Source organism: Mobula birostris, chromosome 19, assembly GCF_030028105.1.
Source record: "Mobula birostris isolate sMobBir1 chromosome 19, sMobBir1.hap1, whole genome shotgun sequence".
NCBI lineage: Eukaryota > Metazoa > Chordata > Chondrichthyes > Myliobatiformes > Myliobatidae > Mobula > Mobula birostris.
Window position 1 is genome coordinate 38,989,070 of NC_092388.1, and position 19,698 is coordinate 39,008,767.

Genomic DNA, 19,698 nt, shown 5'->3' on the forward strand with positions numbered 1-19,698 from the left:
GACTGCAAATGGAACATGTCCTCGTGCAGCCACACCCATGAGGATAAGTTTCACATTGGGTACAAATTTCTATGACTTTTTTGGAGGTCGTACAATGTCTCATTATGTTGGACCACCAGTCCCTTGAGCTCAGTCTTTTCTGTATGTCCATGTTTCAACAATTCAGGAAAAAAGTAATCCCACTTCAAAATAGATTAATGAACCAATAATGAGAGCAGGCTGTAAGAGATAGTGGAGATAACACAGACTGCAGCCAGGGTATGGACAACAAAAGCCAGAAAATTGTGCCCAGATTGGAGAGGATGCAAATAAGAAATTATAGAGTGACGTGTGTCAATACTTGGAGAGAAACATGAATCACTGGAGAGTCAGTTCTGGACATCTGTCAACAGGTGCTGTTGACAGATGTCCAGAACTGCTGTTTATTGCTTACAGCTCAGCGTTTAACACAATCACTCCAACAGTTCTGATCAAAACGCTCCAAAATGTGGGCCTCTGTACCTTCCTCTGCAACTGGATCCCTGACTTCCTCACCAGAAGACCACAGTCTGTGCGGATTGGAAATACTTCTCCACCTTACTGATAATCAACACTGGTGTACCTCAAGGATGTGTGCTTAGCCCACTGCTCTACTCTCTCTACACTCATGACTGTGTGGCTAGGCACAGCTCAAATGCCATCGATAAATTTGCTGACAACACAACTACTGTTGGCAGAATTTCAGATGGTCATAAGAAGGCATACAGGAGCGAGATCAATCAGCTGGTTGAGTGATACTGCAACAACAATCTTGCACTCAACATTAGTAGGACCAAAGAATTGATTGTGAACTTCAGAAAGGGTAAGATGAGGGAACACACACCAGTCCTGATAGAGGGATCAGAAGTGGAAAGTGTGAGCAATTTCGAGTTCGTGGTTGTCAACATCTCTGAGGACCTATACTGGGTCCAACAAATTGATGCAGTTCTAAAGAAAGCACAAAAGCGGCTATATTTCATTTGGAGTTTGAGGAGAGTTGGTATGTCACCAAAAACACTCACAAATTTCGACAGACACACCATGGAGAGCATTCTAAGTGGTTGCATCACCATCTGGTATGGAAGGAACACTGCACAGGATCGAAGTAAGCTGTAGAAAGCTGTAAGCTCAATCAGCTCCATCATGGGCACTAGCCTCCCCAGCATCCAGAACATTTTCGAGGAGCAATGCCTGAAAAAGGCGGCACCCATCATGAAGGACCCCACCACCCAGGACATATCCTCTTCTCATTGCTACCACCAGGGAGGTGGTACGGGAGCCTGAAGGCACACACTCAGCAACTCAGGAACAGCTTCTTTTATATACATGTCCTTTTCCTTTATTCAGATGGAGCAATTATTTAAGCCTTCAATAATGCCATTCAAAAGTCAAATATCCTGAATTCAGCGGATTTGCTTTTGAGGTTCAGAGAACCACCATTTAAAATAAAAACAGTAAAATTTGCAGTCATAGCAATCAACAAGGCAAGATAAACTGTTCCAAACTCTTTCTTTTAGAGAAATTAACAATCTTCCCAACCATGGGAATACCAGTATTGTTCTTCATTAAACTAGCGCCACAGGATATACTACATCCAAAGGAGCCATAGTTAGAGCACTTATTTGAAAGCCAGCATCTCCAATGTAGCAACTTTTCCTCAGCACTGCAGAGCTGAGCTTTTAGCACATAGGTTTCTACAGTGGAACCTGAACTCATAACCTACTTTGTGGTCAACGTGACATCAACTGAGTATTGATTGGCACCATGTCTTGATCAACTGTTAGCCTAAATGGCCAGTCTACAGTATGCCTGATGCAACTTGTGACTGACATACTGAAGCAACAGGCCAGAGCAGCATCTCTCAAAGAAGCTACACTACCATCTGGGAGGATAAGGCTATCAGCTGTACACCCAAAGCAACCCTCTCTTCACACACCACTCTGACTTGCAACTATATACCCTTCCTCCAGTATTGAGTCAAAATTTCCATCAGTTAAGTGGCCGGCCAGTGCCTGTTATCTTTCAATCGACATGATAGAGGTATACGAGATATAAAGAGGAATAGATACAGTGGACAGCCAGCACCTCTTCCCCAGGGCACCACCGCTCAGTACAAAAGGACATGGCTTTAAGGTAAGGGGTGGGAAGTTCAAGGGGGATATTAGAGGAAGGTTTTTTTTTAAACTCAGGGAGTGGCTGGTGCGTGGAATGCACTGCCCGAGTCAGTGGTAGAGGCAGATACATTAGTGACATTTAAGAGACTACTAGACAGGTATACAGAGGAATTTAAGGTGGAGGGTTATATGGGAGGCAGGGTTTGAGGATCGGCACAACATTGTGGGCTGAAGGGCCTGTACTGTGCTATACTATTCTATGTTCTAAGGCAGGTAGAATAAATATGGCACCCTGAGAATAAAAACAAAAACATCTGCTGCCTTGCACTGTATTTTTTAAACATATTAATGGAGTTGGTAGCTGTAAATCTTACCCATTCCTTCCACATTGTCATTGTGCAACACGCAAGGGAACCTAGTTTCATTTTTCTGCTGCTTAGCTTCAAATGACAAAGTAAACAGCTGCCCATAGATTCTAATCTTTGGTGTAAATTCTAGTAAACTGCTCCAGTAAAGGAAAACAAAACCCCATAAACTACCCAGTTTGCATGCCTTCAGCAATCAAATGCAACTGGTGGACACAAATAAAAATACTAATTTCCAATTTATGCACTTTTTGCTTTTAAGTTGGATCTCATATTTGAATTGATATGAAAGGAGGAACTTTCATATTTGTTTTCTTATTGATATCACTGGGCATCTTCATGCAACAGTTTGGTGCTATGGTGTACATAAAGATTTCCACATCTCTGTGGTTCACCAGCATCAATTCTCCACAGCCACAACAAGCTACTAGTTAGCTAAGGTCATTGAGAGAACCAAATCTATAATTAACATGAAAATCCTTCACCAGGCAAATCAGGAACTCACAATAGGATGGATCTGGATTAAACAAAACCTCCCCATCCCACCCCACGCAGATTCATGACAGAATTAAAGCAACCATCTTACTTTACAGGCCTTTTAGTGGAAGCAGAGAATAAGGGTAGAAATAAAATTAATGGAATGAACTCTATTGAGATGGGGGGGGGGGGGGGAGCCAAAGTCAGTGTTTGGCAACTTGTCCGCAGTGATGCAAACAGAGGGGTCAGGAAAATGGAGGGAAATGCTAGTCCTCAGGACCCAATGATGACTTTAACACCTTCAGATAAGCAGTTTGTAATCAGATGGCCAGTTCTAAGAAAAAGACATCACCTTGTCATTAACTTGGTTCCCTCACTCCAAAGATGCTGCCCTACTTTCAGAATTTTTCTTTACAAAAACAGAATACTGGAAGAGCTCAGCAGGTCAAGCAGCATCTATTGCAGCGATTCCCACCCTGGGGGCCAAAGACCCCTTGTTTATTGGTATTGGTCCATGGCATAAAAAAAAAGGCGAGGAACGAGGAATCAATGGAGATAAGTTCAAGTTGACATCTCAGGTTGAGACACTGACTTAAGTTTTTCTAATATTCTGTTCAAGATTTCCAGAAAGGTACACTGAATTACTAAGTTACAGTACTCTTTCTCTGTTCTGTGTTCAGTCATCTCCTTCAACCGAACCTCAATTGCAATTAACAGAACTTTATTCTCTTTAAGCCAGCAAAACCACTTCTTGTGTCTGAGCAGCTCAATCTATCCATTTCTTCTCACCAACCTTTCCCTTCACTGCAACTTAAAAATACGTTTGATTTCTAACTGTTCCTCTTCCGCAGCTGCTGCCTGACCTGCTAAGAACTTCTATTATGTTATAATTACAGATTTTCAGTACATATAGTCTTTTACTTCGAAACTGCACAAGGATCTGATCAAATCCACAACTTACGCTCAATAATTAATGGAAAATGTACATTATAACAAATAAACAGTGGATTTTGGTTAATTGGGACATATTGGGATCAGTACATTTTGGATCAATTTAGCAGTTGCCCAATTACCAAAGTTTCATGGAAATAGTTAAAAAGGTTAAAAATTACCAATTAACTGGGTAACAACTTATGTATTTAAATGAAATGCAAAACAAATTAGAACACCAACAATACTACTACAGTACTGCAAAACTCTTTGTATTAGTTCCTATCAATGGAGGAAACCACCACACACTGCCACATTCTTTTAATTGATTGCAAATTAACAAAATCAGTGCAGCTACTCGTGTAGGTAATGGACTGCCTTCTACAAAGCTATCAATGATTGTGTTCTCCAAATCTTCATTTTCATTATAACATTTCAAGATGTTGATATCTTCAGATTCTTTGTAGCTCCTAACTTGAAGTAGTGAAATCTTTTCACTTTCACTCCTGGCCATTTCTGGCATCTCCAAGCCTGAATGATTGAAACCACAGTGAACAAATAATCAGATCTGAAATGTCTTATTGCTTATTTCTTGCCAACTATCAGTGCCAGGAATCACAGCTTCTGAACACAAATTGGTGCTATTTAAAAACTGTTTCCTCTAAGCACAGTGTAAATCTGATGGCCACACTGGTGGATGCATGACACAAGTTAGAAACTGTTAGGCAACAGTCTCCTACCCAAATTAAGTGGCATTATGTACCAAATAAATGAAGGGAATCCTGGCTATTTCCTCAACTAGTTTCTGTTCTTTAAGAATTGGTCCAAATAAGTGGCTGCCCCGATTAACCAATGGCCCAATTAACTGGAATCCACTGTATTACCCCACTGCCATTTGTGGGAAGTTGTTATTTGCAAATTGGCTGCCATGTTTTCCACATCATAACGGAGACGAGACACGTTCTTTATGCACAGAATTATTTCAGTGTATTTTCAACGCACCACCTACGTCTAAGCACTTCTTTCTTTGTTCATATTTAAAGTCTTCCTTCTGGACTTCTGATTATATTCCTTAGCTATACAAAATCCCATCATAAAGCAGTTACTTATCCTTTCTTATTCTTGCAACAAGTGATTAACCTGCCAGCGGAACAAACCTCATCTCTCCAACTTAGGATAGACAGAAAACCACCAAGTATTGACATTTTAACGTGTTCACTTTGTAGTATGTAGACAGCAGCCTTTATAGTATCATTTTGAAAGCCAATGGCAGTGCACTATTGCTGAACACGCATTAAAATTTTAAAACATCCAACTCTGGCAACTAATTCCAAAAATGTTAAATCTCCATGCCTCTTGAAAGACTGAGTCGTTGCAATTCTCACAGCCATATACTCTTTAACCTTTTAGTCTGTTTTAAATGTTAACAAATTATTAAGATCTCAGACTCTCTCCTGTTCTAAAAACTCAAGGTTTCACTTAAAGTAATCCACTTTTGGATCCAAACATTTTTGAAGCAAGTTCTTACATTTATGATCCAAGTTTGAGTTCAGACATGAGTTGCTTCTGAATTTTTCTTTTAAAACATCACTCAGAAATAAGCATGAAATATTCATAAACCATTTATGTGCACACATGAACAGTTTATTTGTGTAACACAGCCTATAATACTGTAATAGATAAACTGAACAGAATCATTCAGAACATATACCGGAAGCAAGCTGTTAAATGAGGTACTAACATCTTTTCAGTACTAGCTGGCTAGGATAGGCAGAATGAATATGACCCTTTTAAAAATGAATGTTATTTTTAATAATGAAATCTATAATAGTTAAACATGGTTTATTTGAAATTATATTCAACAGTTTCATTTACCTTCATTATGATTTTAGCTGTGACATTACAATTAAAGCTAATTGGAATAAAGGTCATACATACCCAGTCCCAGATTATGCAGCAGCATTGAAAATAATGGTGAAAAAATTGTACTTGTCCATAATGGTTCACCACAGTTCTGTATCCTTTGGTAGGAACGCAGCTTTGAGCACCACATGAGCATGGATAGTGTACTGCAGAATGGATTACTGACATTTTACCCCAAGGCATTAAAAAATAAAACCCACTTGTAAACTCTCAACACTGTGCACAGAAATAAGCTGATCGCTACACTGATCTACATCTTCACAGTACTTCAGCTGCTGCAGTGCTCAGTAACCAAGTCTAGTGCTCTCATGCTTGCTGGGTCATAGGCAAGTCATTTCCTTCAGATGATGTTGGTCTGTCACAACTACCTGAAAACCCTCCTCCTTTGGAAGAGGAAATGGTGAAAGGAAGTGGCTAGCTTAACTGAACTTTCATAATTGAACTGAATCAACAGAATGCAATATGATACAATTTTACATTTTGCACATTCTTGAGGTGAACTGTTATCTGTATAGTGGAAAATATGTAAAATGTGTTAGAAGATGGATCAAAAAATCTGGCTGTTGTGCATTTGCATCGAGAAGGATGGGACGTTCCCTTTAAAGAACCCAGCATAGACAACATCACAAAAGGGTGTAAAGCAAGGGTACCATGAAGATACACTTCTTATGAACATCACTTCCCATCAAACAAACACACTTCTTATGAACATCACTTCCCATCAAACAAACCGCTGGGTATATTCTAAAGAATATCAGCAAAGTTGTAGTGTGATCTAAAATAGATGTGGCAGCCACAATTAAACTGCCGAACTTGTAATCCAGAGACTGACGAACAATCTGAAGAACTCAAATTCCAACATGGCCACTATGAACTTTAATCTGAAATTTCAAAATGAACAAACTCATCACTAAAGATGACTAATGTTCTTCAGTGGAGAAAATCTACCACCCTTACCTGGTCTGGCTCATATGCAATTCCTGACTTAAGACAGTGGGGTGGCTAACTTCTAATTGCACTAAGAAATTGAGTACCAAGTTGTTCAGTTGTACCATAGCTGCAACAGTGAAATGGCATAAGAATGGTATTGAATGGTCCACCCAGCTGTAATCTTCACACAGAATATGGATGTGGCCAAGTCCTTTCATTTGGGGCTCAACCAGGATACACTAGTGACCCACAGTGTGGCCAGCAACTTAAACAGTCTAAGGGGGCAAGCATTTTTAAGAGCAGTACCCATGTTTAAATCTGTTTATGTTAACAACTATGGGGTCATGAAGTATTAAAGAACACTGCAGACAGCTGAACTGGTAGATATAAGAGTGTGGTGTATGTGCGCAGGTGTTTTTGTGTAAGGGACCAGCTATCAGTTTTGGGTAGTTTGGGGAAACAGGGCCATGAGTTACATAAAGTGGTTGGTGACCACCTGAGATTCCAGAGGGGTGCACATATACTTGTTTGGGAGACTGTACAGTAGCATACATGTTTGTGAGTGTGCTTTTGAGATTTAAGGATGGTTGAAACTTTTGGGGTAACAGACTTGTATGAAAGAGAATACAACAGCATCATCAGCTCAGAAGTAGAGGATTACACTGCTTTTACGTATGTACTGTTTATTTTTTATCTGTCCCTTAGGTATTGCTTAATATTGGAATTATTGTGGAAATATTTGAGACAGTGGTTATACCCCGGTATATATACCTATCGGGATGGCACAATAGCAAATCGAGAATCGTAAAGACTCCAGACAGCCCTTGGACACTGATTCCCACCAACCATAAGCCCTCCTCCCCCGGGAAGAAGCAGAGCACTGTTGTCTGAGTTGCCCTCACTTAAAGTTGCTTGTGGGTATTTGGAATTCTGGCACAAGCTCAAAGAAATAATTGAAATTCGCCATGTACACCTGAAAGATATACACTTCGGTAAAAGCAAAATGCCCGAGGAATACATGGGCAAGGGAGTGCGGGATGGTAAATGGGCAATCAGAGGGACTGCCAGTAATGAGGAGAGAAATCACTGCTTTAAGAGGGAACAGAGGCAGCGACTGGGGAGGTGGGGGGTGAAGTGAAAGTAATTGAGGAATGATAATGTTGGTGGCACAGGTGTTTAAATTGACAACTTTATCAAGCAACAACATGACATAATCATCCTCCCTGAATGATTAAACAAGGAACTAGATCCCCCCAGGGACCAGGGGTGATTGATACTTGGAGGTAGGGGGCATAAGCAAGATTCAAATGAATGCTTCTCATCAATATTTGCTAGGGAGAAGGATGAAAAGGCTAGACTTAGCATTGGAGTGTGCTGATATCCGAAACCCATCTGTTTCAGGAAGAAGAGCTAAAAACGTTGGGGCACATTAAAGTGGATAAGAACCCAGAGTCTAACATGATCTATTCCAAAATGCTCAGAGAAGCAAAGGTAGAAATGGGAACATTTTTATGTTCATTACCCTTAAGCAGACACCAGAAAGATTGGAGGATAGTTAAGAGAAGTTGTTGAAAATGGTTTTGAGGGACAGGAAAGGCAGCACAGTTTGTGTAGAAAAAAAAAATGCCTTAAATCTAAATAAATTTTTAGGGAGTAACTGAGAAAACTGATGGGGGAAAAGTGGCATACGTGGTTTACATAGACTCTAGTCAAGATTTTCATAATGTTTTGCATGGTAGGTTTGTCCAGAAGGTTAAGATACAGGGATCAAAAGTGTGGTGGCAAACTACATTAAAAGAAGTTGGATGATAATAGGAGGTTAGTGGTGGAGATAGGTGTTTTTCCTGACTAGAAGTGTGTAATAAGTGGTGTACTACAGGGATTGGTGCCGTGACCTTCATTTTAAAATTGACTTGGATGAGAATGTAGGAAATATGATTAATACATTTGTTAATGAGGAGTTGTGGATCGTGAAGAAGGTTGTCCAATGACACAGATCAGCTGGTTAATTGGGAAGAACAGCAGAAGATGTAATTTAATCCAAACGAGTATGAGGTAATCAAATCTGGGAGTTAAATTCTGGTAGGACATGTAGAGTAAACGGCTGGAACATCAGGAGCGCTTATGTACAGAAGTACAAGTCCATAGCTTCCTAAAAGTAATGACACAAGTGGCTGGCATAAGTAGTACGACATTCATAAGCTTCCCTTCAAGAGCAGGGCTTTGAGTACAAGATTGGGTCATCATGTTGCAGCTTCACAACCCTGACAAGACTAATCTTAGTTTATTGTATAGTTCTAGTTATTACATACAGCAAGAATATGGCACAACAGAAAGAATACAGAATGTTCACCAGGATGTTGCCTGGAATGGAGGAATCTAGTTCTGAGCAGAGTTTGGATAGGCTGGGTTTATTCTCATTGGCACATAGGTGGCTGAGAGGTGACCTTGGAGTGGTTTATACAATGGAACACATACAAAACATTGGAGGAACTCAGCAGGTCAAGCAATATCAATGGAAAAGAATAAAAAGTCAACGTTTTTGCAAAGACCCTTCATCAGGACTGGAAATGAAAGGATAAGAAGGATAAGGTGGTGGAAAAGTGGGGTAGGGGAAAAGAGTAGAAGCTCAAAGGTGACGGAGGGGTGGGTAGGGGAGGATAAAGTAAAAAGCTGGGAGGTAATAGGTGGAAAAGATAAAGGGCTGAAGGAGTACGATAGGAGAGGAAAATGAACCATGGAAGAAAGAGAAGGAGGAAGGGCATCAGGGGAGGTGACAATAGACAATAGGTGCAGGGGTAGGCCATTCGGCCCTTTGAGCCAGCACCACCATTCACTGTGATCATGGCTGATCATCCACAATCAGTATCCAGTTTCTGCCTTATCCCCATAACCTTTGATTCCACTATCTTTAAGAGCTCTATCCATCTCTTTCTTGAAAGCATCCAGAGACTTGGCCTCCACAGCCTGCTGGGGCAGAGCATTCCATATATCCACCACTTTCTGGGTGAAAAAGTTTTTCCTCAACTCCATTCTAAATGGCCTACCCCTTATTCTTAAACTGTGGCCTCTGATTCTGGACTCACCCATCAGCAGGAATATGCTTCCTGCCTCCAGCGTGTCCAATCCCTTAATAATCTTATATGTTTCAATAAGATCCCCTCTCAGCCTTCTAAATTCCAGAGTACACAAGCCCAGCCGCTCCAATCTTTCGACATATGACAGTCTTGCCATCCCCGAAATTAGCCTTGTGAACCTATGCTGCACTCCCTCAATAGCAAGAATGTCCTTCCTCAAATTTGGAGACCAAAACTGCACACAGTACTCCAGGTGTGGTCTCGCCAGGGCCCTGTATAGCTGCAGAAGGACCTCTTTGCTCTTATACTCAATTCCCCTTGTTATGAAGGCCAGCATGCCATTAGCTTTCTTCACTGCCTGCTGTACTTGCTTGCTTGCTTTCAGCGACTGATGTACAAGAACACCTAGATCTCGTTGTACTTCCCCTTTTCCTATCTTGACTCCATTTAGATAATAATCTGCCTTCCCGATCTTACCGCCAAAGTGGATAACCTCACATTTATCCACATTAAACTGCATCTGCCATGCATCTGCCCACTCACCCAGCCTGTCCAAGTCACCCTGCATTCTCATACCATCCTCCTCACATTTCACACTGCCACCCAGCTTTGTGTCATCGGCAAATTTGCTAATGTTACTTTTAATTCCCTCATCTAAATCATTAATATATATTGTAAACAGCTGCGGTCCCAGCACTGAACCCTGCGGAACCCCACTGGTCACCGCCTGCCATTCTGAAAGGGACCTGTTAATCACTACTCTTTGTTTTCTGTCAGCCAGCCAATTTTCAATCCATATCAGTACTCTGCCCCCAATACCATGTGCCCTAATTTTGCCCACTAATCTCCTATGTGGGACTTTATCAAAGGCTTTCTGAAAGCCCAGGTACACTACATCCACTGGCTCTCCCTTGTCCATTTTCATAGTTACATCCTCAAAAAATTCCAGAAGATTAGTCAAGTATGATTTCCCCTTCGTAAATCCATGCTGACTCGGACCAATCCTGTTACTGCTATCCAGATGTGTCGTAATTTCATCTTTTATAATTGACTCCAGCATCTTTCCCACCACCGACGTCAGGCTAACCGGTCTAATTCCCTGTTTTCTCTCCTCCTCCCTTCTTGAAGAGAGGGACAACATTACCCACCCTCCAATCCACAGGAACTGATCCTGAATCTATAGAACATTGGAAAATGATTACCAATGCGTCCACAATTTCTAAAGCCACCTCCTTAAGTACCCTGGGATGCAGACCATCAGGTCCCAGGGACTTATCAGCCTTCAGACCCAACAGCCTATCCAACACCATTTCCTGCCTAATATAAATTTCCTTCAATTCATCCATTACCCTAGGTCCTTTGGCCACTATTACATCTGGGAGATTGTTTGTGTCTTCCCTAGTGAAGACAGATCCAAAGTACCTGTTCAACTCGTCTGCCATTTCCTTGTTCCCCATAATAAATTCACCCGCTTCTGTCTTCAAGGGCCCAATTTTGGTCTTAACTATTTTTTTCCTTTTCACATACCTAAAGAAGCTTTTACTATCCCCCTTTATGTTCTTGGCTAGTTTACCTTCGTACCTCATTTTTTCTCCGCGTATTGCCTGTGAGAAGTGGTAAGAGAAGAGCCAGAGAGGGGAATGGAAAAAGAGGGAAGGGGGCGGGGGGGGTGCGGGAATTAAAGTTAGAGAAACGAATGTTCATGCCATCAGGTTGGAGGCTACCCAGATGGAATATGAGGTGGTGTTCCTCCAACCCGAGAGTGGCCACATTGCGGCAGTAGGGGAGCCCATGAACTTACACGTTGGAATGGGAATGGGAATGGGGATTGGAATTAAAATGGTTGGCTACTGGGAAATTCTGCTTTTTGTGGATGGAGCGAAGGTGTCTGACAAAACAGTTCCCCAATCAACATCAGGTCTCAACAATGTAGAGGAGATGGTATCGAGAGCACTGGACACAGTGGATGACCCCAACAGATTTGAGGCTTAATTGTCGCCTTACCTGGAAGGACTGTTTGGGACCTTAAACGGCAAGGGAAGAGGTGAATAAAATGGTGCAGCACTTCTGCTTGCAGGGTTAATTGTCAGGAGGGTGATCAGTGGGGAGGGACAAATGGACAAGGGAATCATGGAGGGAGTGTTGGATCAGACCACATAATTGTTATTTTCTTTGTAGTTTAACTTTCTGATGCTTGTATGTGTTTTTGTATAGTTACCTATGCCTAAGCAATTGCTCAGCATGTTTCCCAATCAGCATAGTTCCTAATTTTTCTGGAAGCTTCTTGGTTTCAGTGGTGGGTATCACATTATTTGAATGGGAGCAATCTTATTGGTTGATTCAAGCAACGGAATTTGAAAGGAATTTATTGCCATTTAGCAAATTGGTATCAGAAGACTAGACCACATTGGATCAGCCTCTTTTCGCTTTCACCTTCTCCCTGCTACTATGCTCTGCTTTTGCTCCTCCCCTTTCCTAAATTCCTCATTCCTGACTTCCAAGGAACTTCAGATCAAATCATCGCAATCCAACAGGAGCAATCCCTGCAGAAAGCAGAGAGTGAGGCGGAGGGAAAGGTAAGACCATAAGACAGAGGAGCAGAATTCGGCTATTTGGCCCAATGACATTCCATCATGGCTGATTTATTATCCCTCTTAACTCCATAACCTTTAACACCCTGACTAAACAAAGACCTATCAACTTCTGCTTTAGATATACCCAATGACATGGCCTCCACAGCCATCTATTGCAACGGATTCCAACACATTCACTGTCCTCTGGTTAAGTAAATTCCTCATCTGTTCTAAATGGGCATCTCTCTATTCTGAGGCTGTGGCCTTGGTCTGAGATACCCCAACTATAGGAAACATACTCTCCACATCCACTTGATCTAGGCCTTTCGATATTTGAAAGATTTCAATGAGATCAACCCCCCCCACCCTAATTCCTCTAAACTCCAGCGAGTACAGGCCCAGAACCATCAAACATTAACCCTTTCATTCTCAAAGTCACTCTCATGAGCCTCCTCCTTTCTGAGATAAGGGGCCCACAATTGCTCAAAATACTCCAAGTGTGGTCCGACCAATGCCTTATAAACTCTCAGTATTATATCTTTGTTTTTATATTCTAGTTCTTTCTAAATGAATGCTAACATTGCATTTAGCTTCCTTATCACTGACTCAATCTTTAGAGAATCTTGCATGAGAATTTCCAAGTCTCTTTGTACCTCTAATTTTTAAACTTTCTCCCCATTTATAAAATAGTCTATGCCTTTACCTCTTCTACCAAAGTACATGACCGTACACTTCTCTATACTGTATTCCATCTGCCACCTCTTTGCCCCTTCTCGCAATCTGTCCTTCATAACGTCCACAAAACTGGCCAGAAAGCCATCAATTCTGTCAACCAAATCACTCACGTATAATGTAGAAAGAAGTATTCCCAACATTGACCACTGTGGGACACCACTAGTCACAGGCAGCCAACCAGAAAAGGTTCCCTTTAATCCCTCTCTCTGCATCCTGCCAGTCAGCCAATCTTCTCTCCACGGTAGTATCTTTACTGTAATACCCTGAGCTCTTATTTTGTTAAGCAACCTCACATGTGGCACCTTGTCAAAGGCCTTCTGAAAATCCAAGTACACAACAGTGGAGACTGGGGGTGGGGACAGGAGGTAGAGATGTCAGAGATGTCCTCCTTCTTCAAAGAACTGTGTTTCCCTTCCCACACCACTGATGCTGCCCTAATCTGCATCTCCTTCATTCCTCGAACATCTGCACTCAACCATCTTCCGACTGTAGTAAGTGGGATAGACTTCCTCTTGTCCTCACTTACCATGCCATGAGCCTCCGCATCCAACACACCAACGCCTTATTCTCCGCAACTTCCATCATCTTCAATGGGACCCTACCACCAAACACATCTCTTCTTCCTTCCACACCTCCCCACCCCCTCTCCCACCATTCTCCATTTCATGTGGGTATTGTTCCTTCCGTGATCCCTTGTCCATATGTCATTGCCACTAATCTCTTTCCTGGCTCTTATCTCTGTAAGCAGAAGCACTGCACCTGCCCATTCACCTCCTCCCTCACGTCCATTCAGGGCCCCAAACAATCCTTCCAGGTAAGGCAACACTTCAGCGGTGAACCTGTTGAGGGTCATCTACCGTATCCTGTTTTAATGATACGGCCTCCTCTACATTGGTGAGACCCGATATAGGTTGGGGGGGGGGGGCTACTTGTCAAGCACCTTAGCTCTATCCACAAAAACAAAACAGAATGTCCCAGTGGCCAATCATTTCAATTTCTTTCCCTATTCCCATTCTGATGTATCTGGGAAGGTGGTGGAAGCAGATGAAACAGCAACTTTTTTTTAAGAGGGGCATTTAGAGAGCCACATGTACAGGCAGGATATGGAGGAATATGGCCCAAGTGCAGACAAATGAGGTTACTTTAATTTAGCATTATAGTCAACACAGACACCGTGGCTAGGAGAGCCTGTTCCTGCTCTATGTTCAGCACAATTATAAACTATTTTTATGCCACTGTATTTCTCCAGACTAAACAAAACCATGATTTTTGGGAACCAAAGAAATAAAATTGCACAACGACCTCCCAGAACATGCCCATCTGAATGAACATAACCCAGCAACATACAGTACATAAACTATACATTAATGCAATTTTGTGATAAACAGGAAATTATATTACTTCTGGTTAATCATTAGAGATTCAACTAATTTATGGCTCATCTTCTGACAGGTTTAAGCACTGAAGACATAGGAAATGATTCACATATGGACGTATGGCTCCTAATGGAGTTAATCCCCAAACTAACCGTATTTTATATACATGCTTATGGCCTATGTAGATAATTTTCATATCATTTTTCTACATGTATACCTTACAGATGAATGCATAATGCAAACAGATATTTACATTATAGCTCCATCAACGACATAGCCTTTGTTGGTTCTGCCATAATTCTGGAGATTGTACAAGTGAAGAATAGTCATAAGCTTCGTCACTTAAATACTGTACATACAGGACAGAATGGTGACCACTCTATTGGAGCTGATGCCTCACAATTACAGCAACATAATTCAATTCTGACTTCTGACTGATTGCATCGTGGTACAGGCCGGCAAATGAAGTGCGCAGGAATGCAAGCAGCAACAAGTAGCAGATTTAACCCAGTACATCATGGCCACATCCCTTCCCACTGTTGGTGGTATCTACAGAAGGTGCTGCCTTCGAAGGCAATACTCAAAGATCCCCACCACCCAGGCCATCTTGTATCAAACACAAACATAATTAATACCTCAGTGTATACTACAACCACTTCGATCATTTTGCATTAAAATGGACTTGGCTTTTTTTTTGTTCTAACTGTGTCCTTTCTTGTGAAAATTCTGTATAAGTTGATGCCTTTTAAAAGTTGTCAGGATAATTTGTTTGTTCCTTCTTGTGAATGCTGCTGATAAGATGCTATGTGCCTGTGATGCTGTGCATATGACAATAAACTTGACTTTGACCTGATGCTGTCTCGGTGGAGCCTGTCCATTTCCTTGTGATCATGATTTTTCTCCACATCCCTCCTAAAGTTAACTGGTCACTGAAAACTGTCATTGGCAAGTAGGTAAGTGATAAAATTAGCAGTGGGTTAATGTAAAAAGGGTGGGGGGGGGGGAGAAATGGTCAGCATGGACTCAATGGGCTGAAAGGCCTGTCTCCATTGTGTATTGTGTTGTGACAGTTATCTTAGTCACCAGAAACACTGAAGCTGGGGGATATAAAAATATTTATTCATCATGTCAGATAGGTTTTGTAGCTCCAAATACTAATCAGAAGAAAAAAAAACAGGAGAATCGGGAATAAACATGTGCTCTTCCTTTTTATTTTAGTGAGGCGTGCACTTATGTCATGCGGTGTGACGATGTACATCATTCACCTACTATTACATATAACCTGTATCGAATTACTTAAACAAAGAATGCTTAATCAAAGAACAGTAATAATATTACTGAAATATTAAATACACAACACTCCTCCCTGCTTTGCTATAAATTCCAACTCAATATATACTGCATCTCAACTTACATACACAGTATACTATATATTACAACTACTATATAGACATCCATAGCATAGTAAACTCTTATATACACAGTGTACTATATAATACAACTACCATATGGATATCCACAGCATAATAAACTTTAAATTGTCCTATTCCAACTCAAAGATTTAATCACTGTGGGGGATTTCTTACTCTTGTGGGTAACGATTTTCCTGACAATGTGGATCACTCTGCTTGGCAGGTGTGAAACAATCTCAGGTTCTGGGGACTCCTCTGTGTTGGCTGTACGAGCTGGCTCTGGACTGCAGAAAGTGATTCTGACAGAACACCTTTCTTCTCTAACAATCAAACCTGCTCTCCACATGCCACCTCCAGATGACATCAGACACAATCTCCGCTAGATAGGAGAGAGTCCAGTTCTGTTCACGATCTTTTCAAGTACCCATTTTTGATGACTTCTGTAGTCCCTTGCCAGAACTGCTTGTCCAGGAATGAAACATTGAACTTCCTTGTTTGAGGAGCTTTCTGTTAGCCTCAGTTGTTTGTCCTGCATACTCTTGAGAGTAGGTTTGATGAGATCCAAGCACGAGTGCAATGAATGACCCAGGAACAGCATCGTGATATGCGAGGAGGAAATTGGGGAGCTTCTGATCCAGTGTCAGTGTTGTGTGTTCTGCTGACATTGCCCACAGTACATTTCTTCAACTCTGGTCAAACCTTTCCACCAAGCCATTTGCAGCTGGGTGGTACAGTGCAGATGTAATATCTTTTTTAATACTTTATTTTCAACATTTGCAAAAAAAAAATGGGATCAACAAAAACATACCAGCTCAGACATGTATAAAAAAGAAATAAGCAAAAAAAAAGACATAACATTAGAAGGATGCCTATTGTACTAAGTGCTCAAAAATACTAAACATTAAATCTCAAATGAGGGCAGTGAGAAATCAGCTGAGGGGAAATTGTTCATCCACCCCCAGCCTCGTCCAGGTAGGCAAGAAACAGATCCCAGATAGCTGAAAATTTTTTAATTGAATTGGTTCTCAAGAACCTAAGTTTCTCCATCTGTATGACTGAGATCATATCAGCCATCCATCTCCGAAAGGAAGGGGGAAGAGTGTCATTTCCATTCCCTCAAGATAAGTCTTTTAGCAACAATCATCCCCAGCATCAGAGACTGTTGTATGGCTGCAGGGAAACAAATAGTAGATTGTGAGCAGCCAAATATAGCGAGACCAGCTTCCAAGGGGAAGGATCTTTTATAGGCCTTTGAATACCAGTCGAATATTTTGGACCAAAATCCAGTCAGATATGGGCAAAAACAAAAGGTGTGTGACAATGTGGCTTCCATCCCTTGGCATCTATCACACATTGGCGAGATAGAAGGGTAAATCCTGTGCAGTCTAAGTTTAGAGTAACGGAGATGGTAGACAACTTTAAACTGGATCAGTTGGTGCCTGCAGTTAACAGAGCAAGCCTGTATCATAGACAAGCACTTATCCCAGGCAGCTTCAGATAATTCACTGCCCAACTCCTCTCTCCAGGCATCTCTAATCTTCACAGTAGATGCTACAGTGCAATTGTCAAACAAACGTACAAACTTAGAAACGAGATGCTTGGAGTCAGGAGGGCTCTTTAATATATCAAAAACATATGTTTCCCCGGAAGGATTTCAAAATTACAAATCTTAGATTGAATGTAGTGTCTAATTTGCAAATAACGAAAAAAGTGCGAACGAGGCAGCTCAAACTTCTCTTTCAGCAGACTAAATGTTGCAAACCATCCCTCTATGTACAGGTCTTCAATAGAAACTAGACCCTTCTCCCTCCAAGCATGGTAGGTTTTATCTGACCATGAGGGTAGAAAGGAGTGATTGAAACAGATTGGTGTTTGTACAGAGGTCTCAGGTAAATTCAGAATGCTCCTAGTCTGATTTAGAATTCTGACGGAATTTTTCAAAACAAAACTCAAATTTTTTGAAGTCCCAGGCTTTTCTATCTTAGAGGACAGCATGGCTGACAAGGAGGAACTGACAACAGAGTTGGACTCCATACATAGCCACAAGGGAGCCCCAGCGGCTAGGTTATCCGGAACCCCCCGATGCCAAAACATTAAAGCCCTAACATTGACAGCCCAATAATAGTGTCCAAATACAGGTAAACCCAGCCCTCCTTCAGACTTGGGCTTTTGTAAATGAATTTCCGAAATCCTGTGATTCTTGTAATTCCAGATATAAGGCAATATTATGGAGTCCAATTCTTTAAAGAAAGCTGATGTAAGAAAAATGGGGAGATTTTGACAATGAGAGAAAAACCTAGGAAGGGAAACCATTTTAATTGAACTTATACCACCAATCATGGGCAGAGGTAGGGTTTTCCAACTTTCTATATTCTGCTTAAGTTTTGAAATAAACTCTGCGAAGTTTAATTTGAATATTAATTTAGGATCTTTGGGGATTGTCAAGCCGAGGTAAGTAAAGTGATGTTTAACTACTTTGAACGGGACACTTTCCAAAAAACCCCATGTGTAGTCGTTGGAGAGGGGCACAAAGTCACTTTTTGTGCAATTGATTGAGTATCCTGACAGTCTGCCAAAAGAGGAGATTAAATTTAGAAGAAGGGGGACTGACTTTTCTGAGTTTTGTAAGTAGAGTATCACATCATCAGCATAGAAACTAATAAGTGTTTCATTACCTCCCACTTTCAAACCCAGAATATTTGGGTGACTTCTTGTTTTTAAGGCAAGGAGCTCTACCGCGACGGCAAAAAGGGCCGGCGAGAGAGGGCAACCCTGCTGGACTGAACGGTGCTGGGGAAACAGAGTTGAATTGTCATCATTAGTTATAATAGAACACATTGGGCTGGCAGATATCAGTTTTACCCAAGATATAAATGACTCGCTGAACCCAAACCTGTATAGTGACTCAAACATGTAAGGCCACTCAATCTGGTCAAAAGCCTTTTGTGAATCAAAGCATAAAATTGCTGCCCCATTAGCTTTCCCATGAACAGCATACATAGTATTAAGGAGGCATCTGACACTGGAAAAAGAGAACCTACCTGGGACAAATCCTGTCTGATCAGGATGAATGATAGATGACAAAGGCGTATTTAGTCAGTTAGCCAGCATTTTAGTAATTACCTTTCTATCAAAATTCTGGAGTGCAACAGGCTTATAGCTGGCCGGGTCTGTTTGCTCTTTACCTTTCTTTAAAATGAGGGAAATGTTAGCCTCGTACAATGTCCTAGGCAAGGCTTTATCTCTCTCAGATCAAGATATCATTCTAAGAAGTGGGGCAAGGATATCACAGAATTTCTTATAAAATTCACAGCCAAATCCATCCGGCCCAGCAGCCTTGCCGGATGGAAGTGACTAAATGGCAGAAGTTATTTCTTCCAATTATGAAGTCAGAATCTAAGTCCTCCCTAGCAGTGTCACTAAGTTTCAGCATTAAAAGAGAATCAAAGAAGTCATTCGAATCAGATTGAGTGGCGTTGCATTTAGAGGTGTAGAGTTCACTGTAAAATTCTTTAAAACAGTCATTTATCTCTCTGGGGTTAGTTAACAGGGTACCCGCCCTCGATCTAATGCAATGAATTGACCTTAGGGCCTGGGCGCCCCTGAGCTGCCGAGCCAGGAGCCCCTCAGGCTTGTCCCCCATTTCAAATGCTTTTGTCTTAATTTTAAGAGGAGGTTATTTATTTTTCTACCCAAGATACAACTGTACTCATACTTAAGCTTCATTATTTTATTATAATCTTCAAAGGATTTCGAAGCCTGATATGT

The 19,698-nt window shown here is 41.3% G+C and overlaps 1 protein-coding gene across 7 annotated transcripts in view; it reads right to left on the reverse strand.

Annotated features, from left to right (window-relative positions):
- Positions 1-19,698, reverse strand: part of zdhhc11 (zinc finger DHHC-type containing 11) — a 134,127-nt gene that overhangs the window by 87,888 nt on the left and 26,541 nt on the right. For 2 of the 7 annotated variants that reach the window (XM_072283454.1, XM_072283453.1), the window contains exon 1: positions 5,843-6,146. The exons of the other annotated variants lie outside the window; for them this stretch is intronic. In XM_072283454.1, coding sequence (XP_072139555.1) covers positions 5,843-6,010 — 168 coding nt within the window. In that variant the 5' untranslated portion in view covers positions 6,011-6,146. Of the gene's footprint in view, positions 1-5,842; positions 6,147-19,698 lie in introns of those variants that run through there. 7 annotated transcript variants of the gene reach the window in all.